Here is a 27069-nt window from a genome sequence, read left to right as displayed (position 1 = left end):
TTGCAGATCACTTTCAGCGAGTGTCCCCTCCTTCTTGTACTGTGAGACAAGCCAGTTAGGATATATATCACCACCACAGCCTTTTATTTGTTTCACCTTTAAACTAAGCTGCACCAATCCCTAAACTCTTCAGCCAGGGGCCCCTCCAAACTGCAATCATTTTCATCACCCACCCAGTCCCATGACTGCCTGCATTTTTGAACAGCAGCAATAAGCTGAAGCCATTTTGCAGTTTCTCTAAGGCTTCAGCCTTCGGTTTTCTTTCAGTCATCTGCAACACAAGTAGAGGCAACTCACTATGAGCCTTGCCTGCCTGCGGAAGGACTTATTCCTGCCCTCTCGTGAGGTGGTGGGGCCCGACGGAGCCTCCACACCCTCCTTTCCTGCAAGGGATTGCTCAGGAAATCCCATACGTACATTGCATGTAAAGGTCATGCAACCAGGAAAGGTTGGGTTTGGCGGAGAGTGCCTCACACAACGGCAGTGCTGCAATCTGTAGCCACGTGGCCAGCCAATTCGGTAAAGAACAAAACTTAATGCAAGGCCAGTAGTATTTTTCATCTGGTGTCTGGTTAGAGCGAGCACAGCGATGCATTCGAATTCTCCGAGGAGATGGAGAAAAGAGAGTTCAGTAGAGTTTACCCATCTCTAGACATGGCTAATTTCATCCTGTCAAAGTCAGTGCATCAATGGCACTCAAAAGCCACTCTACAGGAAGAAGGAACCTTTTTTTCCCCCACTGCTCCTTTTGAGGTACACTGCTTACAATTAGGCTCTTAGAGTTTTCCAAAACTCTTTCCTGGCAAAAGTCTCCCTGGAGATTCCTTGGTAGCCCCTGCCCTGTGGAGCATAGACTGCACCATCATCCCTGTGCCATTGGAAATTTGCTACCTATATGTCATGGTTTGATGTGGAGGGGGGGGTGGTTCTGGTGGCAGGAGAGGGGTTTTGCTCCCTGCCACCTCCCCGGTTTTGGAACCGGGTTAGGCTTAGTTCTGGCCACCAGATCAGACTGCCATCCCCCTCGGGGTTGAGCCAATAGGGCGCCTCTGCAAATTGCCCTATTTAAGTCAGGACAAAGGAACCAGAAAAGGTGCTTTTGCCCAGGATCGAGGAGAGAAGGGAGGAGGGCACTGCCCCCGCTCCCTGGCTCCCGGCCGGGCGGCTGCCTGCGTCGGGCGGGCGCCGCCCACGGAGGATGGCAGCGGCGGAGCCAGCTGGGGAACTCGGGGGCACCCCACTCCCAGGGTGCCCACTGGGCTGAGTTCACCTGGAAAGGACTGAGATCTGAGAGAAACGGCCGCATCGACAGCAGGTCAGTGAGGATGGAGCAGGAGGAGGTGTGCCGGAGCTGAGTTTCCCCTGCAGCTGATGGTGAGACAGCAGGCAACCCCCCTGCAACCAGGACGGCCTCGGTGGAGCAGAGACCCACTCGCAGCCCGTGGGGAGAAGATGCCTGAGCCTGAGGATGGTCGTGTTGGGACGCACGACAAGGCAGAGAGGCATCTGGAGTCTGAGTGACAACGCATGCCGGAGCGAGTGGCTACAGCTCCCTAAGTACCCGAGACTGTGGTAAAGCCCACACTGGAGCAATCTGTGGGGAAGGATTGTTTTCAGTGGGCTGGACTCACGCTGGAGAAGTTTGTGGATTTTTCCTCGTGGGTAGGGGATCCACTGGAGCAGGGGAAAAGGGTGTAAGGACTCCTTCTCCTTTAAGAAAGAAGCAGCAGTAACAGCACGGAATGAACTGACCTGCACTCCCCCAGTCCCTGCCCCCTGTGCTGCTGGGGGGAGGAGGTAGAGCCAGGAGGAAAAGAAAAGGGCGGGGGGAAGGTGTCGGTTTTGAGATCTGGTTTTGTTTCTTTCTGTCCTCTCGAGTAATCGGTTTTTGTTTCCCTTTGTCCTTCTAAGTAATCATTAATAAACTGTTTTGCTATGAGAAAGCCCTGTCTGTTTTGCCCAGGACCATGGTTGGTGGGTGCTCCCTCTGTTCTTGTCTCAATCCTCAGTCCCTTTGGTTTTCTCTTTCTCTCCTCTCTACTTTTACTGGAGAAGGAGAGACTGTGTGAGTTTTAGTTGCTGGATCAGCCTAAAACCACGACACTATATTATTCAGTAACTACAAGGAGAAGCAACCCAACATCTCCGACGAGGAATATTTCCATAGACATTTGTCTCGAAGTTGGTTACCTCCTCGGATCTGCAAGAATCCTTGTTTCAGCAGAGGAGACGCAGTAGAGCATCCCCCAGCCCTGCTGCTGCCCAGCCACACAGCCCAGGTCCCCTCCGGGTGCAGGGTTTGTACCGGGGGAGGAGGGAGCCCCTGGGTGCCCCCTGTCCCTTACACTGCTGCTGCAACACGGAGCAATTGCAGCAAAGACGGAAGCGTCCCGCTGGTCTCCGATCTCATCCCCACTCCTATAAACTTCTCGTCATCATCTGTCCATGAAAATGCCCTCTTTGCTCACTTATGGCCTGTTTACTGCTCTACCATCTAAGCACCTTAAATGAGGCCTTAGTGAGCCTGAGGTTCCTCCCCAGGCTGCAGACACAATGGAGAAGGAGAGTGAGAAGAGGAGTTTGGCAGGGAACAAGAGGAGGTGTCCTCCTAAACCTGCCAGGGCACATCAGGATGTTGAGCCTCTGGAGATCTCCCCTGGCATGACAATAACCTCAGAAATATCCCAGTCTCTACCAACAGGCAGATGTTCACAGGCAGCAGAAGACACACATCCCTTTCCCACCTCTCTCCTGATTGTGGGAAAGGAAACCAAACTCCTTCCCAGGATCTCCCTTCTCAGTGATTCTCCCCACACATTATTTTTCACTTTCACTACCCAGGCCACCACATGTTGAAAGAGGTGTCTCTCATTCTTCATGGCTTTTCTGACGAGGCAGATGCAAATAGATAGGGTGAGGGGGTCTCCCACAAGGAACTGCTTCCACATCTTCTCCCCTAGCTTGATGATTCGTGTCCAAGGACAGCGCTCTGCGGCTAGATGGGGCTTGCCCTGCCTGCTTCAAAATCCAGGGCAAAAACAATCGGATGAACTTGAAGCATTTTGGAAGAATGAGTTCAACTAGGGCTCAGTAAATGTCTTTAAAAAAAAAATTAAAAATCTGCTGACATTAAAATACTGTCCCTCCCTCGCATCTCCTAGGACATCTCCTGGTCTCCAAGTTAATCATGGGCTCTCTGAAACCCCTGCAGACACCGCAGTCGCTCAGTGACAACGTGTGAGAGAACGGTTCCCACTGCAAAAAAAAAAATCATACCTGGTGGTCCGTAAATCAACAGAGTGTGTCATTTCGTACAGCCAAGGGCTGCGAGCGAGCAGAGCACTGCACAGCGAGGTGACAAATTCATTTCGGATGTCAGAAGCAGCAGAGCTTCCCGTCAATCTCGGAATGCAGTGCCTGAATTTAGATTTCCAGGTCCAGCAGATTCGTCTCTTTTTTTGTCTGTTAATTCACTCCACCACAGATGAGAAGGGAGAGCAGATGCCAATAGCCTGACCTGCTGCAGAGAGAAGAACGTCAGCTCACCTCAAATCAACTCAGGAGAGCAGGCAAGGAGGGATGGGCTGTTCCCAAAGCCAGCCTGGCGTTCCTGAGGCAAAGCAGGGCTGCTGGCAGCTCCTTTGGCCTCGGTGGAAAATAAAAAGCAATGTTATTCGGGGCTGAAACAGCAGATATTTATAACAGGGAAATGGTAACACCTACTGCTTATGACGGGCTCCATGTCTGGATCCAAGTCCCGTTGCATTTCGCATACAGATCACACATGCGCCATAGGTGCTCCCAATAAAAACTTGGCACTTCTCCACTTCCCACTCTCTGGAGGGGCAGGTGCAGTCCCTTCACACCCGATCAGGAGGGAGGCAGCGGGCCAGCACCAGCACCACCTCCTGCCTTCACAGCGGGCACGGATGGACCCGCTGCTGTAACGCATTTGGCTGCAGCAAGCCCTGCACAGGCACATCGCTGCACTGGGCTTTCCTCCCTCCTCCTGGGCCAGTGCACAGGTATCAGTGGGGTGTTTTGTCTGGATGAAGGGCTGCAGGGAAAGATGGTTCTGTGGGAGCCTCATGCCCAGGATATAGTGCAGACTGGAAGCGATAGAAATCAAAAATGATGACCTGAAACCAGCTCCGCTCCTTGCCTTGGACCATCAGGTCCAAGCAGCCAGGTCTTGCCCTGGCAGTTGGCTGTGCTGCAGTGAAAGTCACAGGATTTCCCTCAGTGGTTTACAGCATGAATTTAAAAAGTCATAGAATTGTGTAATCATAGAATGGCTTGGGTTGGAAGGGACCTTAAAGGTCATCTAGTTCCATGGGCAGGGACACCTTCACCCAGATCGGGTCACTCAAAGCCTCATCCAACCTGGCCTTGAACACTTTCAGGGATGAGGCATCCACAACTTATCTGGGCAACCTTAGTGCGTGGGAGCAGGCTGGAACAGGTAAATTAAATGCTAGTGACTTTCCCTATAGCATTCATTATTCCCTCCTCCTGGGTTTAAGAGCAAACTGTGTGCTGGGCAAAGCAGAGGCAGGCTGAGCTTTGCCTGTTGTCCTTGTTGTCCAAGCAACCACAGCCTGGAGGCTGCTTGCTTGGGTGCTCTCCTGCCGAGGATCCAGCCCAAGCCTGGCTGAACCAGGCTTTCCGAGACACCCACTTCAAGAACCGGACACAAGCTCACCCAGCCATCTTCTTTTGGCTCTGCCAGCCCCAGCAACAGCCCTAAGCACCTGAAATGTCAGAGAAACCCACTGGCCTCTCTCAAGGAGCGAGCTGTAAAAGGGCCACCTTGTTTTACACCAGGAAAGGTGTTGTTGGACTTCCTTTCTCATGTATGAGGAGATAAACGGTTTGCAGTTCTGCAGCATCTTGCACATAAGCACGGAAAACTCTTAGGAGCAGGGAATCCCTTTGGCATTAGGCACAAATTACACCTCATTTCTACAAACGGAGGAAAGCCATCAAAGACGCAGCTTTTCCAGTCTGCTCCGTCTGCTGCCGCCCGTGCTGCACGCATCCAGCCTGAAATCTGTTCTCAGTAAGTGACAGCTCAGCCGATGGCCTTTTTCGGGAATGACATCATCTCTTTCCCTCTCATGGCACTCAGACCAAGCAAGGCATTTCCATCCTTGCATCTCCTCCTTTTCTTGCCAGGTGCTGATGGGCTTGTGCTAACCATGCCCTGGTGCGGGCTCTGAGCGGAAGCACCAGCTCCATCCTCGGCTTCATTACCTCTGTGGTACGCCGTAATATTGCTGAGGATATACCTCCCAGCCATAAAGCCGGAGCAGGGATGAGCCATTAAGGGGGAAGAGAATTCCATGGTGCTGCCAGAAGTCCCAGCTGTGCTCTGCAGTAACATAACGCTGTGCGTGGAAGATGATCTGCCTACTAATGACACAGCTACAACAGGCAGGGCTGGGAATCGGCACAGCACGGAGTAGATTTTTTTTAAGCACTTGAAACACTTCATATTCACTGTATCATAGATAATTTGTGACAAAAAAAAAAAAAACAAAACAAAACACAAATGAGGGGGAGACCTTTCACTCAATCTCTTCTCTGAGGTGTTGGTTAAAGAAAATGAAGAAAATCACTCCATGAAGAGCAGGCGTTCTCCAGCCCATCACCTTCTTGTGTATGTTCTCATACATGTACAAGACAGTATATATCTACATCTCAAAACATTTGCTGCCCTGACTGAAAGCCGACAATCCATCATCCCACCTGCCCTTGCACAGCAAGGGATGCTGCAGGATGTCTCCCACTTTGCAGCTCTGGCACACCCCCAAACATGGGTCTCCATCCACCCCTATAGAGCACTTCTGCTTTGGGGATCGCAGGGATTGCTTATCCCGGAGCAGTCGCAAGGCTGGGAGAAGACCCCTTGCCTTGGCCAGGCCCACAGGGCAGGACAAACCTAGCTCCCTCGAGGCCAAGCACAAAGCTCGTCTCTAAGCCTGCATTTTACCCAACACCTGTCCCTGACCTCTACATTGCCTTCTCCAAAATCACAAAGGAAACCATAGCGTGAACTGGAAACCCTGAAGGCCTGGGCTTTGCAGCAGCCTCTCCCCACATCAGGTCACCTTCCTGCCTCCCTTGAGAGCCACACGCTCAAAGAGAGAAAGGAAAAGCCCTAAAGACAGCAGAACATCACCTTTTGCAGGCTTGAAGACCAGCACCTCTCCCAGCCCACCCTCCCAACTACAAATCATAGAATCATAGAATGGTTAGGGCTGGAAGGGACCTTCAAAGGTCATCCAGTCCAACCCCCCTGCAAGGAACAGGGATATCTCCAACTAGATCAGGTTGCTCAGGGCCTTGTCCAACCTGGCCTTGAACGTCTCCAGGGATGGAGCATCCACCACCTCTCTGGGCAACCTGTTCCAGTGTTCTACCACTCTCATAGTAAAAAATTTTTTCCTAATATCCAACCTGAACCTACCTCCCTCTATTTTAAAACCATTACCCCTTGTCCTATCATAACTGGCCCTCCTGAACAGCCTCTCCCCATCTTTCCTGTAGGCCCCCTTGAGGTACTGGAAGACCGCTATAAGGTCACCCCGGAGCCTCCTCTTCTCCAGGCTGAACAGCCCCAACTCTTTCAGCCTGTCCTCATAGGAAAGGTGCTCCAGCCCTCTTATCATCTTCGTGGCCCTCCTCTGGACCCTCTCCAACTGGTCCATGTCCTTCTTATGTTGGGGGCTCCAGAACTGGACGCAGTACTCCAAGTGAGGTCTCACAAGGGCAGAGTAGAGGGGGAGAATCACCTCCCTCGACCTGCTGGCCACACTCCTCTTGATGCAGCCCAGGAGGCGGTTGGCCTTCTGGGCCGCAAGAGCACATTGCCGGCTCATATTGAGCTTCTCGTCCACCAGTACTCCCAAGTCCTTCTCCTCAGGGCTGCTCTCGATCCAATCACCACCCAGTCTGTATTTATGCCTGGGATTGCCACGACCCAGATGTAGGACCTTGCATTTGGCCTGGTTAAACTTCATGAGGTTGGTACGGGCCCACCTCTCCAGCCTGTCAAGGTCCCTCTGGATGGCATCCCTCCCTTCCAGCGTGTCAACGGCACCACACAGCTTGGTGTCATCGGCGAACTTGCTGAGGGTGCACTCCATGCCACTGTCCACGTCACCGACAAAGATGTTGAAGAGGGTCGGGCCCAACACGGACCCCTGAGGGACGCCACTCGTGACCGGTCTCCACTTGGACATTGAGCCGTTGACCACTACTCTCTGAGTGCGGCCATTGAGCCAATTCCTTATCCACCGAGTGGTCCATCCATCAAACCCATGACTCTCTAATTTAGAGAGAAGAATGTCGTGCGGGACAGTGTCAAAAGCTTTGCACAAGTCCAGGTAGATGACATCCATTGGTCGACCCTTGTCCACCGATGCTGTCACCCCATCGTAAAAGGCCACCAAGTTGGTCAGGCACGATCTGCCTTTGGTGAAGCCATGTTGGCTGTCACCCACCACCTCCTTGCTCTCCATGTGCCTTAGCATGGTAGCTCCTTGGTGGGTAAAGAGGCCCGGGTGCTGCCCGGCCCGACTCAACCCTAAATCATTTCTGCATCTGAAACAAGCCAACCCAGAGAACAGCATGTCATTGCCAGCACACCAAAACAGCCAGGGTCACCCCCGAGTGCCATGGTGGCTCTTCATCAGCCTGAAGGCAATCTTCAGATCAAGCTTCTGGGAACAACCTGTAGAGCAATTATTTCACTTGCTGTGTGTATAGCATCCATAGCATGTGTCTGTGGCACAGGTGGATACATTTTTTTTTTTAATATATAAGGAGTCCTTTGAGTTTGAAGCACTGTGACTTACAGAAGCAGCAATGCAGTGGAGCTGCCAGGAGCTCTTGAAAGCACCAGCTGCATCCCCAAAGTGCATCACCCCTTTCTTCAGTATGTTGTGAAGGAAAGCGGCTAAACATCCAGCTGCTGATGCTTTCCAGCAGCTACACGATGGAGATAATCAAACTCGAGGAAACTTCTTAAAATGGAACAGAACATGCTGTGGCTATGGGAAGGAGTGGGATGCACTGGATTCAGAACGGGCCAGAGGATGGCAGCTCAGAAGGTTTGTGAGAGGCATCACTCCTGGATGGCACCACAGGCTTGGGGAGACATCACAGCTTTTACTAACCTGCCAAGTATTACAGGAGCTAGTTTCCCACCCACGAACACAGTGTGGGGCTCACCTTGCTCCTGGAAAAGCTGAAAAGTCAGCAGAAGCATCGATCTGTTCATTAGTTGCTTGGCTTTCGGATCCAAAACTTAGCTTAACGGAGAGAGCAGAGTTTGCAGCACGAAGAGCCCCCAAGCTCCTTCATGGAGACAAGGGGTGAAAAGGGAAGAAGGTCAAAATTGAAAATCCTTGGCCAAATCCAAGGCCACGACAAGGACACTATCATTTAGCCCCAGCTGCTTTTCTTTGACCTCAGTGAGGAAACAAGCGCACTCTGTGCAAACCTCTTAATGGTTTCCTTCTCTTTATGGTGGAAAATTACACACACTTATCTGCCTCCTAGGGAGACGTTTGCATTTAATTCTCTGCTATTTGCAAATACTTTGAAAACTACACCTAGGAAATACTGGGTGAGAGCCGATTTCTTCGCATACGTCAACGTAAGCAACGATCAGGATGTCTTTGGGAGACCTATTTCTATCTAAGCTTATCGGTACCCAAACCTGGATGGCACTAACCAGGGCTGAAGTGAGTTGCTGGTGGGGAAACGTGTGCAGAGAGGTGTTCGTTCTGCTTTGCAGGCAGAACGTTTCCTCTGCAGGCAGGAGGGCCCCATCAGCATCAACTAATTTGGATGAGCCTGTTATTGGAGAGCAACATGGTCACCCCTCACCGGAGGGGCATCGCAGCTGCCAGCTGAGCACTGGGGATGCTCGTTTCTTTATCATCTCAATGCAAGTAACATGCTATTGCTTGATTTTGCACAACACTGGCATTTATAATGCCCCAATTCATACCACAGCCCCTCCCTTGGCATATTCCTCTCCATGCTGCTAATGTTGCTTCTCCCATGACTCAACAGCTGAGATGTAGGAATTGCTTTTTGAGGGGAAGGATGGAAAATAGTTACTCTATTTTTTAATTCTCTTTTTTTTCCTAAAAGGAAATTTCTGTGGTCCCTTTTCCCTCCTTCACCAGCATCCTCACTACTTCCCTGCAGAGAAACACAGCGGGGCCTTTTCCAGCCCCTTTTAAGCTCACCCTGGAGAGCAAAAGCAGAGCTGGGCACACATATGTGCAAGCTGCTTCGTCCAGCCCACACCTCCACAGCACATCTTGGCCAAAGCTGGTCAAGAAGCACAAAGAGACCATCTATGAGCTGCACTAACCGGTCCTGGTTCACTCAGGGACTCCCAGCTCCGGCCGTGCCCCACATCTGGCAGCCCCTGCCTAGGCAAGGGCAGGGACATAGTTCTGCAGCAGCAGCAGCACTTGCTGGATTTTTGGTGGCAGACAGTGCCCTCCAGTGGGCACATTTCCCACCACACCATTCACACATCTTCCCAAAAGGGAAAAAAAAAAAAATTTAAAATGGTTGTTTAAATTTAAATAGCCCAATATTAAACAGATAGAGAAGTTACAAGCCTGCAGCTGGGAAGACAACTGAAGACAACTGTGCTCGACTGCCAGCCAGGAGGATTTTGGTGCTGGTGATGCTTTTAGCAGTCAGCACATCAACAACCAACGTTCGTGTAAGTACCAAAAGCACTGTCCCCACTGCCCAGTGACAGGGGATCCATCTGCCATAACCTGGCCAGGAGTCTCCCTAAAACCTCAAGTCAAGCCCTGGGGGTGGAAGAAGCCCCCTCATAAAGCTCTGCCTTTGAGGCAGGGGAAAACATGCAGCACTGAGGACAGGTGCAAGAATAGTCTTTAATTTCTTAAATTAAGCACCAAAACATCTTATTTCCTTTTTTCCTTAAAAAAAATAGAAAGTGTTTAATTTCCATATGCTGACAGTTCTGCACAGCTCTCAAGCAGGGTAACTCAGGAGAAGACATGCGGCAGTGCAAGCAAGCGTAGCACTCCCCAAGCTGCACAAGTATTAAAAAAACTAATAAACAACAAGATGAGGAAGACTGTGGTGGAATAGTCATGGCCCATAAAACACAGCAGAAGGGTTTGCACAGCTGGTGGCTTGTGTCACCTGGGAAAGGCAGGACTGGCTGTGCAGGTCACTGGGGGCTTGGGGGAGCCCCAGGGCCCCCTCAGAGTGGGGAGGACTGCTCCAGGAAGACCTGGTACGCTTGGCCACGGTGAGCCCGGGCATCCCACAACCACTCGGGGGGCCTGGCCCGCAGCTTCAGCTGGAAGGGGTCGAGGCGCAGGCACTCCCCCAGGTCATGCAGCTCCATCACTGGCTCCTCCATGGCCCTCACTGGTGGCTCCTCAGGGCTTGGGTTCCTCCTGGGGTGCTGTCTCCGCCGGGATGCCCTGCACAGCATGCCAGCAGCCACCAGCATAGCCAGGCCGGCCACGATGGCTGCCCCCACTAGGACGTCCGCGTGGCGGAGGAAAAAGCCAATCTCTGCAAGAGAAGGGTCATGGCCTTGTCCTGCTTGCCCCGGTGGCCCCCACTGTGCTCACAAAATCCCCCAACATCATGACCACAGTGCTCAGGAGTGAGACCGGGAGCTGCGGGTGCTCCTGCAGGAGGGTCAAACATCTCTCCTGCTGCCCTCCAGAAACCCTCACAGCCACCTCTGGGGCAGGGCATCTCCCAAACCTTCATCCCAAAGAAATATTTGGACAAAGAGACAGCTGCAGGAACAGCACAGGGCTGGTGCTACCCCAGAAGAGCCTTGATAGAGCAAAGCCATTGCTAAACCCATGTGCAGCTACATGGAGGCTTGACGACCTGCTAGTCACATCCCCATCCAGACCTGAAGGTACCCTCTCCTTGACCCAAGAGATAAATATGCATTTATAAAGTTATTAATATATGAATATAACACCATATCCAGCTGATATGGACAGGCTTAAACTGCATAACTGGTTAATTAGTTTGGAGCTGAGAGGGTGGAAGAGAAATTCAATTTGGCTGCAAGCTCATTCAGGTTTAAGCCACTTCCAGTGTTGTAAGGATGAGAAGTAGTTTCGGTAAAGTAGCAGCAGTGTTTTGAGTTTATATTGCAAAATACTGGTGTTTTTCAGGCTGGGAGACACCATTACTCTGCAAGATTAGATCAGCCAGCTCTGATTATAGTCAAGCACCACATGCCATCTGCTTAGCCTTGTGTTAAATATGTCAGGGGAGCACTAGTGCAAACACCAGGAACATCAATGTCTTTCTCACCGAGATCTACACAGTGTGACAGGAGACCACAGGGTGCCCCAAGGAGCGACCTAGTTTGAGGATCACATAGATACAGCAGAGGTAACTCATAAATCATCCTTGGCCATGCTCTGCTTATAGCAACAAGCTCTGAGCATCCAAGGCCAGAAGATGCAGAAGGTCTGGGGGAATAACAGCTCATGTGTGCCAAGTTTTAACTCTGATGGAGGGAAAGTAGTAGACTGAGGAAAGAGCGGCTGTACTTGGAAATGCTAATGCAGCCCATGAGCAGAGCACAGCAGCAAACACCATGGGCCCTTACTGGTATTTAACCAGCTGTTAAATGCTCCACAGGTGGGTGGCTGCAATGAGTTACTGCTCCCAGGGAGTGTGAGCTTTGCCAAGAGTTTCCATCTGCAGCCCCCTCAGCAGGGAGGGGGAAATCACAGAACTGATCACAGAATGGCTGAGGTGGGAAGGGACCTCTGGAGGTCACCTGGTCCAACACACCTGCTCAAGCAGGGCCACCTAAAGCCAGTTGCCCAGGAACATGTCTAGTCAGTTTTTCAATATCTCCAAGGTTGGAGACTCCACATCCTCCCTAGGCAACCTGTGCTGGTGCTCAGTCACCTTCACAGCAAAAGAAGTGTTTCCTGATGTTCAGAGGGAACATCCTGTGTTTCGTTTCGTGCCCACTGCCTCTGGTCCTGTCACTGGGTACCACCGACAAGAACCTGGCTCTGACTTCTTTCCACCCTCCCTTCAAGTGTTTATATATACTGATAAGATCCCCCCAAGCCTTCTCTTCTCAGACTAAACAGTCTCAGCTCTCTCAGCCTTTCCTGACAGGAGAGAGGCTCCAGTTCCTTCCTCATCCCATAGCCCTTCATTGGACTCTCTCCAGTATGTCCACATCTCTCTTGTACTGAGGAGCCCAGAAGTAGCAGCATTCCCTAAAAACTTTCAGGCGTCACTCAGGAGAGCCTTTGGGAGCACAGATGTCACACTGAATCACACCCAGTGAGGAGCGATACTTTAACCTGACACAGTTAATTGATGCATGTCACCCCTTGGATGCTGGTCTAGGCTAACCTCTGAAAGCTGATGCCTTTGGAGTCTGGGAAAGACCATTTCTCCTTTGAGTGCAAAATATCCTCCCAACTTAAATACCTATGCTATGGATATGACATATCACATTTATCTCCAGACCACTTGTATCTAAATAAAACTCCCAAAGAAGAGCTCCTAAAGCCAAAGGAGGAAGCCTAAGGGGACAACCAGCTGGGAACTGCCTTGCAAAGATGTTACATACCTTTCCTGCACCAGGCTCAGACATCCAAAGCCACCGTGCCAGCAGCAGTGCAATTTAAGCGTTGCATGCAACGCACATTAGCAGCAGCACAGCTGGTAGAACGCAGGTCAAGGAGAGAGTCCTTCACCCCAATGCACTCACACCAGATTACGCATGCAAGAGGAGCGGCACAAACAACTGGCTCAGGGGAAAAACACCCAGCTGCAGCAGAAAGCAGAGCCACCACTCGGTCCTCTACCTGATCGGGGGAACGCGGATGCAGAGGGTGCCAGACTTGGTGGGAGAATGATCTTCGTAGCCTTTTTTGCAGCGGCAGAGGTAGGTGCCCACCCCATTGAAGCACTCCGCCTCCTCCCCGCAGAGGCTGACCCCAGCCCTGCACTCGTTCACATCTGTAATGGGGCAAACAGATGCCATAAGATGAGTAAGCCTTGGCATAAAAGGTTTATATCCCAGAGAAAAAGTGAAACACCCACCTTCAATCAACAGCGAAACAAGCTGCGGCTTCTCCACTCCTACCGAGGTGCCAAGCAGCTCCTCCAGCTGGGACCGCAGGAGCAGAGACATGTTTCTCTCCTCCGGCTTCAGGTGCAGCCATAAGGTGAGCAGCAGGTTGGCACTGCTTGTCCTGTGGACAGGGAGAGCCCAGGGAGAGGTGGGAGGGAAGCGGCCCCACCAGCCCCAGCTCCAAAAGCCTGTTTAGGCCTCCCACACACCCATATGAGATGGTGATGCTGCAGGCTCTTGCAAAGATTATGTGTGGCATGAGGCAGCTTTGCACTCGGACCGAGGGAAAAAGGAAAGCCCAGTAGCAGGTCCTCACTGGGAACTGGGCTCAGTGACCGGATATTTGCATAAAGCAAATTGTAGCAGCAATTTGCAGCCGCAGGTCAGCCTTGACCAAATGTGGCAGGGACCTTGCTGACAGCTCACAGCTTTCTCCAGCAGACATAACGGCAGGTGTGAGGATCCCCATTTTCTCCAGAGTTTAAATCCATCTTAGACCTATAAAGGCCTTGGCCAGCACTAAACATCCATTTTGACCCCTTTTTTTTTCCTCTAGAATGCAGATTTATTTTTTTCTGCTTTCAGGACAAGTTACAGATCACAGGAGAGGATCACAAGGTCAGGCCTCTGCCTGGGGAAGGAGAACAAGAACCCAAGCCACTGCTATTCAAGAAGTATTTCAGGTTATAGCAGAGTCACCTGCTGAGCCAGTGGCACAGCAGTAACCCTACCTTCTGATTTCCTTTAACTTTATTTCACTGACTCTGTTGGCAGAAAGTTTCAGATTCTCCTGGATCTGCAAAGGAACAGAGTGACCAGCACAGATTTGATGTTTGATAGTTGAAATTATGGCAGCAAACAGGTTCTTTTCTCAGTCTACCTCCCCACCTTGCTCATCACTCAGGACACATTAGACATTCCATAGCCGAGTGCTCTTAGCCTTTTTTCTAGGAGACTAATAATTGCTCCCATCTTAAGAAGCAACTCCCCCAAACACACAAGGTGATTTGGGAAGAGAAAGAGCAATAGTAAATCCAGGTGAGTGTTTGGGTGCTAAACCATTGCAGAGCAGCAGTGGATGGGCAGTGGCTTTCTAGGCTAGGCAGCAGGCTGAACCCTGTCCCTGTTCCAGTCTGTGTCCCAGAAAGGAGGTTTAGGTGCAGCCCTGAAAGCAGATTCTTAACACACTTGTCCTCTTTAGGGTCTGGCTTCCAACCTACTCCATTTCCAGATGTGAGTTACAGCCCTCAGTTGGTTGTATCCCTGTCTCTGCAGTGCTTTTCTGCATGGCAAGGCACTCCGAAGGGCTGCAGCAGCTGAATGCCAGCCACTGCAGCCAGGTACCCTTCCAGGGTATCAGATGACAACCAACACAAGCAACTTGGGTGCTGGTTCATTATGTGGCTTTAAAAGAAAATCCCAGGAATGGAGGGTACAACATGGTCTCTTCTAGTTGAAGCACTGGAACAGGTTGCCCAGAGAAGTTGTGGATGCCCCATCTCTGGAAGTGTTCAAGGCCAGGCTAGATGAGGCTTTGAGCAACCTGATCTAGAGGAAGGACTTAAGTGATCTTTAAGGTCCCTTCCAACTCAACCCATTCTATGATTCTAAGATTTGGGACATTGCGTTTGTTTTTCTCCCCCTCCCCATGCCGGGACTTACATGGTTCTTCATGGATTCAAGAAGATCCTTTTTGAGCTCACGTCCACCATAAGGAATCCAGTCCTTGGGTTTGATTTCAATAGTTACTTCAAACAGCACATCTACCAGAAAACACAAGATCCAAGCATGTTTAAGTCCACATAAACACAAACAGGCTCCTTAAATAAGTCAGTCCTTAAACATTAACAATAGTAGAACAGCAACACAAGGACATGCTTGTGTAAGTCCTTGGGTATTTCAAGAGGTTGCGCATCAGGTAGAACAAGTTGTTGAGTAACAGGTGAAAACAAATCTTAGCTAACGCTCAGTGCTGAATACAGGAATGGATCTTTCAGCAAAAAGCGTACAAAGCATTAATGTGTATCTGATGGCACTCACGTTTCCTTCACTATTGTCTTCCCCAAATGTATCATCATAATTTGTGATGGAGTCTAAAAACCCACTTCTCTTGCCCATCTCTGTTTGATATCAGCTTAGATAAACTGCTGTGTTCTGGCCAAATCCAGGCTGGCACAGATTTGCCAGAGTCTGCTGTTTAAAGCTTATTTATTCAGCAATATTTCTCCTGTTCAAAGCTCCTCAGGCTCCTGCCATATTCATTCCTTTTGACAAGCTGCTTCTGCGGCTTGCTTTGCCATATAAACCCAGAATTGTGCTGCTTAGTTGCTAATACTGCTAAATATAATACTAAAACATAAACAAGTTTTACTCCTCTCCCCAATCTGAGGAGCAGGACTCCTGCAGGTTTCTGATGCAGGTAGTCACGAGACACCCATTGGAGTATATTTGAGGAAGTGAAGTTCATCCACCTTAGAAAAATCTTTAAACAGCCAGTAAGTAGTGCTTGAACTCAAACAAGCCTGTATTTATGTCGGGTTTGACATCTGATCTTAGTTTTCCCCAGAGTAAGTACTAAGTGGCCAAAGCACAACAGTGGGATTGCAGTGATATCTTCAAAATTAAAATCTTCAAAGTGGTTACTAATCAGAAGCACCCTCCACTGCTTTCTAAACTTAATGAGGAGATATTGTCCATGTACAACTCCAGTCAGCACATTGAACTTTGGACAGTGTGTTTAGACATGCTTAACTCTTTGCATGGCTCACCTCCGGGATGGTGCTGGGATTGCAGTGCCGTGCCATTCTCCAGGGATGCCAGGGCAGAAACCAGATCTGTCAGAGCAAGGGAAAGAATCAGGCTGCTAACCTCAGCGTACCAGTAAGGGGGGAAAAAGTACAGTAGGTACGTGTCACTGCAAGAGGAGTGCCATGTGCCACCTCCTTGCTATAGTCCTGGTACTGAAGTTAAATATCAAGCTCTAAATACAGTCTACTATTCTCTACAGCAGGAAATGCTCTTCAGAAAGAAGTGGATGAGGTGTTATCTCTGTGAAGCAAACAGAGCTCCTGCAATGAACAAAGCTGCCTTGGATCCTCAATGAAAAAAAGCAGCTTTGGACTTGTGTATTAGATGTCAGCAATGCAGAAGAGCTTCCCCACGTCTACAATGAAGGGGCAAGAACAGTTGGGAAGGGAGGACGGACCAATTGAAAACATCTTCCCTTTCACCTTCAGGCCAAAATTAATACATATTAGTGGCTAAATATGCCTGTAAAAGAAGTCTACTGTCAGCTCCCAAATTTTCTCAGGATACAAGAGCCTTTTTTCCCCATCCCCTCCTCCCTCTAACTTCTGGAGCTCAAACTCAGTTATCATGGCTAGGAGCATCATGCCAGCCACAGCCATGGGAATCCATGCAAGCCAGAGCTGTTTAACACCAAGATGGGCATTCACAGTCAGCTTTGGGTATAAAGGCTGGATCCTCCATGGATATTTCAGAGCACTTGGAGTAGGAACCAGTCTCTCCCTGTTAAGAGGAGCATCAGCCCATAGATGCCCATGTTACAACAGACAATCCTATGTTTTCTCAAGTACCACCTTTCTTGGATACAGAAGTCAAGAGTGCTACCATATGGACCAACTGAAGGTAACAGTCATGTCTACCAATAAAAACTCTCTTAAGAGAGTGCTACATCACTGGAAACTAATATTGCACAGTGTCAGGCAATAGTTCAGCTACAGATAACCCAAAAAACACCTTACCAAAAAGCTCTTCATTCCTTTCTCCTGGAGACACCACATCTTCAGCAGTCACACCAGGAGAGGGGTAGAGAGGAGAAGGTTTTGTACTCATGTTTAGCAGTGGCTTTTCCAGCACTGGTGCCTGCGTGTGATGTGCAGCAGTGACCACTTCTTCTGACAGGCTGTCGCTGGCCTGATCCAGGCTAGGTGACTTGGCAGAGAGACCTGTGTTGCTGCTGGGCACCTCTGAGGAAGGGACACCCACTGAGCGACATGGAGCTACGGTGACCAGAGCAGACACCAGCTCTGCATTCCCCTTTGCAATCTCCAAAGCAGACAGCTCAGCTCTATGCCCAGCATCTTGCCCAGCTGGGGATGGCTCCACCAACAAGTCATCTTTGGTTTCCCTGCCCTCAGTGTCACCATCCTTAAGGCTCCTTTCCATCTCTGTTTCATCCCGAAGCTGACTACACTCATTCAGGCCAAGCTCGCTCAGGTTAGTGCCAGACTGAGCATCTTCCATGAGATCAGGAGGGTGCTGAGCCTTTTCATCTGAGCTCATAAGCTCAGGCTGGATCCTGGCACCAGCAGGTGCACCTGATGGGCCTGGAGAGGCTCTCAGCATGGGCAATAAACCTTTTGTTACTGTTGTCTTCCAGGTCTCTTTTTTAGAGACCTCTTGGGCAGGCTCTTGGGGAGCTATGGCATCATTTGAAGAACCCACAGTTTCAGAGTCTCTGAATACATAATACTGTCCTTTAAAGTGTCTGTATTCATGGCTTAGAGAAACACTCCCTGATAGAAACAATACATGGACCGCAGTAGCTTGTGTAGCAAAGATCAGAGTACCATGGTTGTGACAGGCGTACACCACTTTGGTTTCCACGCTTGACAAGACACCCTGGAAGATTATCTTGTCCTGGTTCTTGCCACAGCCATCACTCCCCTGGAACCCCTGGATGTAGATGACAATGTGCTTCTGGGAGCCTGCCAATATGGTCCAGTTGCACCAGATGTTGGTTCTAATGTCAGCATGCAGCGGCAGGTAAAACATCCCAGACCCATCCCGAAAGACGACATGGCAGCTCCTGACAGGGAAGTACTCCATGGCCCAGGGTGGTCCCAGCTCTGACACATCGGAAAGGAAACACATAGTCAACAGTCACTGCATGCACCAGGACACGGCTGTCACACTTCTAGGAACACTGCGAATCGCCACAGGAGAGGCCCTGTTTAAAACCCTCTCCTGCTGCAAGATTCCTAAAGTTTCAGCCCCCAGAGCCACATCTCAGCTCTGCAGTTGGAGCCAAGCCCGGGCCCCAGCAGCTCTGCAGGGGCCTGGCCCTCTGCGAGCCACCCAGCCTCTGGCAGCTTGAATTACATGGTTTTGCTTCCAACAGAGGTCTGGCCAACAAGACCACTTTGCTGGAAGTCTTCCCCTCCCCAGACAGCCAGGTTACGCTTGCCAGGCTGGGACTGCAGGCAATAGACTCAGCCTCATCTGTGCCCCACTAAGTGCTTCTGCCTTCTAAAGATGCCTTACTGCAAGATACGAAGTATTGCGAGACCTACCAGCATGTTTCTGTTGCTGTCCTCCTGGCACCCGGGTGTTTCTGGATATAGGATCACCAGAGAGCTCCTGAGACGTCTGACCTCTTGACATTGCTTCTTCCCCCAGGGCCACAGGAGGACCAGGGAGTGGAGTGGCACCGAAGGAGGCATTTCTCTGCTCTCCTGCAACCACTCGGAGAGCTACTGTGGTTTTCTGTATTTTAAATCCCCCAAGGATGGAGTCAGAAGCCAGTTTGTCACGAGCAGCCATGCCCTGATGCTGCACGGGTACCACCTGCTCCTCTCTCCTCACTCCCCAGGTCCCTGGCAGGGAAGCTGGTGTCACCCCAGAGCCATTCTTCACAGGGTCCTCAGGCTGAGGAAGCCCCTCACCAGGCTTTGGCCCTGTAACAGAAGCTAGGAAGGGACCCTCAGCCAGCAAGCCTGCGAGGGCTGAGGCTTCTCCTTGCTGGCCACCCGTCTCCCTCAGCACCAGCTTTTGCATCCCAGGGCCAAAGCATCTGTGGGGCTCATCTGTGCCTGGTTCAGAGGCTACTGGTGAATGGCAAGATGGGGAAGGGGAGACCATCTCCTGTTCTCGTGGGCTAGCCAGTGAAACACCTGCCCTGAGGCTGGCAGGGTCCAAATTCAAAGCTGCTGGTGGAGAGAAGACAATGCTGGACATAGGCTCCACTTCTTCAGGAAGAGGTGTTTCAGGGGTGAAATCAGTCGAGTCAAAGTCTGCAGGCACAGGTTCTGTGCAGGAGACCACCAGCACAGGGATTGTTTCTGTCTGTAGGGAGGACACAGCTGTGGGAACATGCTCCAATCCTGCTGGCAAAGAGGGTACAGCCAGCCCTGGCTGTGCAGCTCTGTCACTTTGGTGGTGGCAGCTTTTTACACCAAAGGAAGACACATAAGCTTTCTCAGCATCTGGACAGTTGTGTGCTTGAGCATTTTGGGAAAGGCTCCCAGAGTCTGTAGAGGCTGAATGCAAGCCATGACTGCTCTGGCCACGCAAGTGAGGATGGTCTTGGAGGATGTCCCATGGTGCTGTGGGACGCAACACTGTTTTCCCCTCAACAGCTCCACTAAAATATTCTGAGAAGGAAATACCCATGAGCTTTGTATGTTGGAGGCCAGTTGTTCTCAACTCAGGTTGAGTCATGGTCAAATCCCCAAAACTGTTTTGGCATCTTTGGCTTCTCTTGGGTAGCAGCTGTGAGTGACCTCCATTTACCACTTCATATGGGCTACTCAGGCTGGGCATCAGGCCCTTTGCAAGGCCATCAGCATCACTGCTTGCTGTGTCATCAGGTGGGACACTCAACCAGGGATGGATTTCATCCTTCTCTACACTGACTGTGCTGAGCCCTTGGTTCATAGTGGTATCTGTGCTCTCTTTGCTTTCTCTTCTGCCAGGGGACAAAGCCTCTGAGAGCGCAGCCAAGCCCAGGCAACTTGTGTGTGTTGGTTCAATAGTAAACTGCAGGTCTCCCAGATCTTTTGGCCGTAGAGTAGGGTGCAGTACAGACTGCCTGTTCTCCAGAACCACGACTGCCGGCTGCAAAAAAGGCTCCATTACCTGCAAGGCTCCAAGCAAAGGAGTTTCCAAAGGCACACTTGACATCCTGTGCGTATAACCAAGACCTATAGTGACATCCCCACTCATGGGAAGACTCTGACTCCAGATATCCTGTGTTGCAGTGGGGGTTATGCCCTCATTTGTTCCTCTGCCTTGAACTTCCTTGCAGCAACTCAGACCTCCTCGCAGCTCAGACCCCAGCTCACAAGGAGCTTTTGTTTCCAGAAGCGATGTCCTTGTACCTTCACATGGGACAAGCTCAACAGGATTTCTCATAGCTGTAGTATCCAGTGTGCTCCCTCTTCCCCACAGCGACCCACTGCTCAACACCGTGGTTTCACCAAGGTTCACAGTGCTGTGCGTGGTTGCAAAGCCCAGCACACGTCTCAGGTCTTCAACCCATCCAAACTGAGAAATACTATCTTGCTTTGGTAGTTTTGGGGCAGGAGTTTCAGAAATAACATCATCTTTGGAGGAATATTCACCTTCCTGGTCTTGGAAGATGTAGTACTTCCCTTTAAATTGTGTGTCTCTGCAGTTTGGCAAGTACTTCTTCAGCAACACAACATGGACAGCCTGAGCAAAGGTGGCAAAAACATGTGTCTCCTTTTTCCAGCAAGCATAAACCACACTGTTTTCCACCAGTGAAGAAACTCCTTCAAATAGGATTTTGTCCTCATTTTTGTTGCAACCCTCCTTAGTGATAAAGCCCTGAATATAAATTATTATATGCTTTCTGGAGCTTGCCCAGATTGTCCAGCTGCACCAAAAGTTTATTGGGGAATCACCATGGTAAGCTGGAAGAAAAAACTCTCCATACTTGTCCTTCAGGATTCTGTGACAGCTTCTTATAGGCACATATGCCAATATCCAAGGAAAATCTGACCCTGGAAGACAAGAAACAACAACCTCATGTTGTCCTCCATCTCCACTTCCCAGAAAGAGTAACTAGCCCTTACTGCCAGAAATTATTTTCTAGCTTCCTTATCTCCCCATTTTGCTACATCCCACTCCCGTTTTTCACGCAACATGCAAATCCATCAGCAGGAGAACACGCAGGTAACCCTGTGTCAGGTCCTGGCATCAAGGGGAAGAGGCCACCTGGGCATGCACTCATACACTAGCCTGGGGTGAACCTGAAACTACCATCCCTTCCAGCTCAAGTGACTGTTTCCACCCACACTTACAACATACCCCAAACCTCCTCCTCATCAGTGCTCATCCCACCAGTACGTGCCACTTCAGAGTACTTGGAGGGTTGGGGGCAGCTGGAGAAGCCCTGGCCGCCACCACCACCGCCGCCTGCCCCAGGGACAGCCAGGCTATACCCCCACTGCTCCTACCCCAGAGCAGGACACGTTCATGCTTTGTAGTTCCCTCTCGACACGGCCATGCAGGAGCACAGAGTCTCAGAACAGCCACTCAGTGGGTGCCGCTTGTCCCAGGGAAGCACGTTCCCAGCCTCAGAGTCAGGCAATTTAGGGATCAAAGCTAAATGCTCAGGAATTGCCACATCAGGACAAGTTACAAAAGCAACAAGCGTGCCATTACATTTGGGTTTGGCACATGGGCAATGTTTGTTGTTTATATACCTGCAGAGCTGGAAGGTAGTGCTCTACTGAAGGCATTTTCTCTTTGCTTTAAAAGGTTTAGCCAAGCAAGAAGTTCTCAGAGCCTCAGTAGGATGAGCAACGTTAGCATCTCACCATAGCTAATTCAGCCCTCAAAGAGGGAAACACCTTCTCTTAAGTGGGAAGAAATATGGTATTTTCCAAAACCACTATCTCAAAGCTAGAAGAGCCACGAGCCAGCTATAGGTTTACCCTACGGGAGCACAATTAAAGCCCGGATTGAACTTTTGCTACTTGTTTTAATTGCTGCCCAACAGTGATTTGCCACAGCACGTTGCTCCTGCCTCTGTAAGATTGCAGCACACGTTATCTCCCACACTAGCACTGATTTTTCCCTTCCTCAGTGCTCGGTATCAGCCATGTCCCCTTCCCTTCCCATGCCACCCTGGGGCCAAGTTGTTGCTCCTGGTTTTACATGGCTGGATGTGCCCAATAAATTCTGGGGAGGACTTATTCAAGAAAAAAGAAAAAAAGGCTGGTCTGAGAATTAACTCTTACCTGCTTTAACCTTCTGATGTTCCTGAGAGGACCCACGTGCCTATAAAGAAAAGAGAATCTTATTGCAGACCTGAGTACTGCTGCCCATGCTTGTAACACTGCTCAGAGACATCCCAGCTCCAGCCCAATGGGGAGGGAGAAACAAATTCAGTGTGTCCTGGTAGACTGGGTTTTCGCCTGTGCCTGGACCAAGGCCCTGGGCCACCTCATTTTATCCATGTCATAATAAATATTCACCCCTCTCTATCTCCAAAAGCATTGTCTGATGTATGCTGTTAGACCACAGCCAGTATGAAAATACCCTCAAGATACAGCAAGCAAAGCCCATCTGTGCCTTAATCCATAGGGCCCACACAGAGGAGAGAAGGATTCGTAAGCAGGCAGAGCACTGGACCCAGGAAAGGCATTTCCTGCAGGGAACTGAGTCCCTGCTTCCCATTGCTCACCCCTAAGGCAGCACCAGCAGCATCGCAGCCAGCAGCATCACAGCGGGACCTCAGCACTGCCCTGGGAACCCCCCTGCCAGCAGCTGGTCCCCATGCCCAGGGCACCAGGAACAGGGTCAGAAACATCTGGGAAGGCAAAGGCTTCATAGCAGAGGTTTACTGGAGGCACAGCATTAAAATGAGATCAAAAAAAGAAAAGGAAGACCTCTCCCTCTCTAAAAAAAATCTCCCAGGCAGAGAGAATGCAGGATCACCACCTTTCCCAGCCCCTCTCCAAAACACATCCCTACAGGAAAGGGTCTGATCTAGAAGCCCACTCATTCATATACTGCCCTGCTACCCCTGTGATAGTAATTAGCAAATCAATGAAATGAGGCCAGCTATCACTCATTAGGGACAGACCTGCTCTTTCAATGCACCATCCAGTATTCCTCCTTTTCTGAGTGTTTTGGTGAGAAGGCATTATCTGTTTACAATGTGTAGTGCTATAAACTGGAATTAAAGTGATGCTGATATCTCGACCCGACCCAGAAGCAGAGCCCAAGTTGCTTCTTCTCTTAAAAAGAAAAAAAAAAAAAAGATTCAATTACTGGAATGGGGAAAAAAAAAAGAAGCCCTAATGTAAAAGTGAGTGTTTTCATCACAACATTTCTGTAATTTCCCCCAGGGCTGCACCATCCTGACACAGGACTGAGTGGAACAGGTGAAACTGCCCTGAAACACAAGCAGCTCATCTCCTCGTCTACACTTAGTGAAGTGTGGAAAGCAAATAGTCCAGGTGATGATGTGTAAATTATTAGATGCTTAAAATTCTTTCAGCTGTAATAGTCTAACTTGTCATTAGGGGCCACGCAGATAAGGCAATTAGGCTGTTTGACATGCATCTTTGACAATATTCCTGTTAAAATGTCAATCATCATTTAGCAAAACAAAATAAAAAAATCCTTTTTTTTCTTCGAAGTCATCACAGCTTGACAGGCTGATAGATGTTCAGAGACAAATATACCTGTTTTTTTCATGGATCGAAACAAGCAGCGTGTCAGACCTTCCCAGCTGCCCAGGGTTTGCAGCAGTGTTGGTGCGAGCAACTGCATCCCAGGTCCCAGTTTTTCAGCTTTTCCACCCATCTTGCCTGTAGTCCCGATGGCCAAAGGTCAGCAAGAAACTGATTCTTCCAGCAGCACAAACCTTCTCCTCCCATGGCCATGTGTCTGTAACTACACATGTCCAAAGTGACCCCAAATTCCCTCCGGCTGTCCTACAGCAGGCGCAGACCGACCTGCAAACCCCATGTAAATAGGGTTTGCCCTCAGGAACATCAAACAGGGTTGTGCTACCACAATGTTAAGCCCTGACAGAGAAGCCATCCTGGCTGGATGACCTATTGTGAAGCGGGAAGGTCCCTGAAGTAGCATTTGGTTTCAAGGAGAACAGAAGTGTTTGCTTGACTTTAGCTTAGCAGATGGTAGAGTGGAGATGACGAAATAAATCGTAAGGCTGAGCTTACTTTTAATTTGCTGATACGTAAGTATTTGAGTGAGGAATTTTAACATGTAGGGTTTTTTGTTTGTTTGTTTGGTATCTATTTTCTTGACTTTTATTGTGAGTATTCCCATAAAAACATAAATTTTCCATTAGGATGCTTGACCCTTTTGACTAAATCCTTGTGCTTAGTGGCTGCTGATTTTCTTATTTATTTTGAGGCTATCTGGCCCGAAAGTATCTTTTGGAGGAGAGCTGGTGGGCATATTCACACTGGCCCATGCCAGGTTGCACACACAAACTGCACCATGGGGCCGAACCACCCAAATTGTGGGTCTTGTCCTCTCTACCAGCTCCTGTGCTGCTGGTATCTCGGGATGGGGTTGAACCTCTCCCGGGATGAGCCAATGGACCTGACACAACCCTTGGCAGCTGGGCAGCTGTGAAGCTGTCGAGGCACCTGGGCTGGCTGCAGCTGCTCGGGGGGACACAGCTGCCTTGGGGACCACCGGTGAGGGCAGGGCCTTCAAAGAGAGAGTCACCAAAATTAAGCTAATTCCAGCAAGCGCTCAATTTTCCCCCTGAGGCAGGATGACGTACGAGTTGCTCCTACGTACAACTGTTCTGCTGTCATTTAGAAGGCAACATAAACTGGCTGAGACTCTGGCATAGATAAATTTACTGTCTGCCTCCCTCTAGTGACTGCGTTGCTGCATAAAGAAACAGAGAAAATCACACTGGGCAACAGTTATTTTTATTTCCTTTCTTAGAAAATCAAAATAACTGAACGTTTTCATTTTTTCTGTCTCTTAGTCATGATTTTCTTACACACCAAAAGCGAACGGGAAGTGCTAAAGGAGGACGAGAAATTAGGAGTTCATTCATCACCTCACCAACTAGAAATAACTATGGTCCAAAAAAAATGGGTAACATGGGTGGTAGCTAAATGCTGCTGCAAATCTAACATTTTTATCAAAGTTGAGAATATTTTCTAGGAAAAATGGTAACATCACTGACAAGCTTTTTTTTTTAACAGATTTCAGAAGTCGTTATTCTTTAGAGCTCGGCAAGGCACCCAGCTAAATACCGGAGGATGTGTCCTGGGTGCCCATCTCAACAGCTCCGTCCCTCCGAGTGAGCTGACAGCGCTGTGCTTGCAGGGACTACTCTATTATTTATGTATACATTAAGTAGAACGAGATCCCTGTATTTAGTTACCAGAGATAAGCACTGGTTTAATTCCCATTTCTTTGTGTCACTCGTTAGCCGGATTGATTTTAGGTCTGTTGGGGCCATAGATGCAATTATGCTCTTAGATACAATTAAAGGTAAGGGATTTCTCAGGAGCTGATGTTTTCCTTAAATATGGAGTTGGCTTTCCTTGATCACTGGTTGCTTTTCATTGATTTGGCTGCTAATCCTCTGGACTGTGCTCAGGGATGTTTTAAATGAGTGATGTCATCACACTCCAGTTTATCACAGTGAATGTTTTACCTGTGTTGATGGTGAACTGTAATAGTATTAATAAAACCTATATATAGTTTAGACTTCATGTTTCATGGGATTTCTACAGACTAAGAGCGTAAATCGCACACCTGCAAGATTTGTGTGAGAAGATGTGTAGCATGGGAGGGCTAAAGTGATTTTTCTCTGGGCTTTCTGATGCCTTTAAGGCACCTGTTCCTTCTTTATCCTGACCTGGGAGTCCATGGACACAACTATTTAACCTCAGTGGGAGAAAGCTATAGGCTCCACATGCAATGTAGATCTTGATTTCAAGATTCCTGTCATTGATTGCAGAGCATCTCATGTTTCCACGGAGCCCATCTCCGTAGCCCTTAGAGCCCAGATGTTTGTCTATGTCCAGATTTAGAGCCCAGATGTTTGTGCATCTGTGTCCATACGTAGACTCCAGATGTGTCTATGGCCCTCTGTAGAACAGCATAAAAGGTCCTGAAGATGACAATAAACTGCATCAAGTAAGCAAGTCTCTAGCTCTCTTCATTTACCTGGTAAGCAGATGGAGCTACACCAGCAGCACCATGATCCAGCTTTGACCTGCAGATAATACCTGGCGGGGGCACTTACAGCCCATCCTGGCTTGAAAGACCACAGAGTTCTGAGTTTTGACCTCTTTATGAGACAAAAATGGAAACAACTGCCTCTACATTCCAAGAAAGCAACTCGTTGTGGGCATTTCCCAGCAGATGGGCCCTAGAGGTGGGACACATGTTTCCAACCCCACCGGCCAGCTGAGATGTTGACCCAAAACCAGGCTGGCCCAGGCCTTCTGCAGCCCCCATCCACCCTTGCTTGGGAGCAGCAAAGTCTTTGCCCCCATCTCTGCCTTGCCTGTACTTCATGGTGCAGCTTATCCCCCTCCCCAACTCCCAAATCGCTTGCTGCCACACATGTAGGAATTTGTGTTGGAGATCCATGACATTCCCTGGGTCCAAGTCCCTGGCTCCCAAGGCTGTGGCATGTACCTATGGCAAACTCTCTTCCCAGGTCTCCCTTTATCACCGGTGTAATGTCCCAGGCTGGGGAGCAGCGTGAAAAGTGCTTTTCCTACACGGCTTTTGTTGTCGCCTCGGACCCAAGTGCAGCCTCAGCTCCTGCCACCTGAGGTCGTGACATCCTCCCAGGAGGATCCCTGTGAAGCAAGTCGTAAGAGTTTGGGCAAAACACACTTTACTGCAGCTCTAAAGTATCCCCTCCAAAGCGCCCTTGATTCCTCACAGGGTAGCAGGTGGTGGCAGGGCAAAAACCAAAATGGGATGTCGGGTCATTTCTGAACACTGGTAGAATAGACTGCTGTGGGATATTATTCAAACTGCAGCTGGAGAGAGCGACCAGCACCAGGACGTGGGATATCCCAGCTGTAGTCTGAGGAGGATGATGGGGAGGTGATGCCCAGGGAGGTTTTGCACATCTCCATCATCCCAGAAACCCAGGCAAGTGCACAAGGCGATTACCA

General features: G+C 49.7%; 1 protein-coding gene across 1 annotated transcript; it reads right to left on the bottom strand.

Moving 5' to 3' along the window:
• Nucleotides 1–10270: 10270 nt before the first annotated feature.
• On the bottom strand, nucleotides 10271–22757 carry LOC147529315 (uncharacterized). The gene is made up of 11 exons (XM_086630857.1): nucleotides 22611–22757; nucleotides 22165–22204; nucleotides 18472–20922; nucleotides 16921–18027; nucleotides 15925–15990; nucleotides 14819–14919; nucleotides 13888–13952; nucleotides 13126–13277; nucleotides 12902–13041; nucleotides 12440–12454; nucleotides 10271–10588 (listed from the first exon to the last, which is right to left on the bottom strand). The coding sequence occupies exons 1-11, from the start codon at nucleotides 22755–22757 to the stop codon at nucleotides 10271–10273; spliced, it is 4602 nt and encodes a 1533-aa protein (XP_086486983.1).
• Between the last annotated feature and the right edge of the window lie 4312 nt (nucleotides 22758–27069).

This window comes from Tauraco erythrolophus, chromosome 2 (genome assembly GCF_009769465.1).
Source record: "Tauraco erythrolophus isolate bTauEry1 chromosome 2, bTauEry1.pri, whole genome shotgun sequence".
In the NCBI taxonomy this organism is placed as follows: domain Eukaryota; kingdom Metazoa; phylum Chordata; class Aves; order Musophagiformes; family Musophagidae; genus Tauraco; species Tauraco erythrolophus.
The sequence above is the reverse complement of the archived record's forward strand: the minus strand, read 5'-3'. Positions and strand labels throughout refer to the sequence as shown.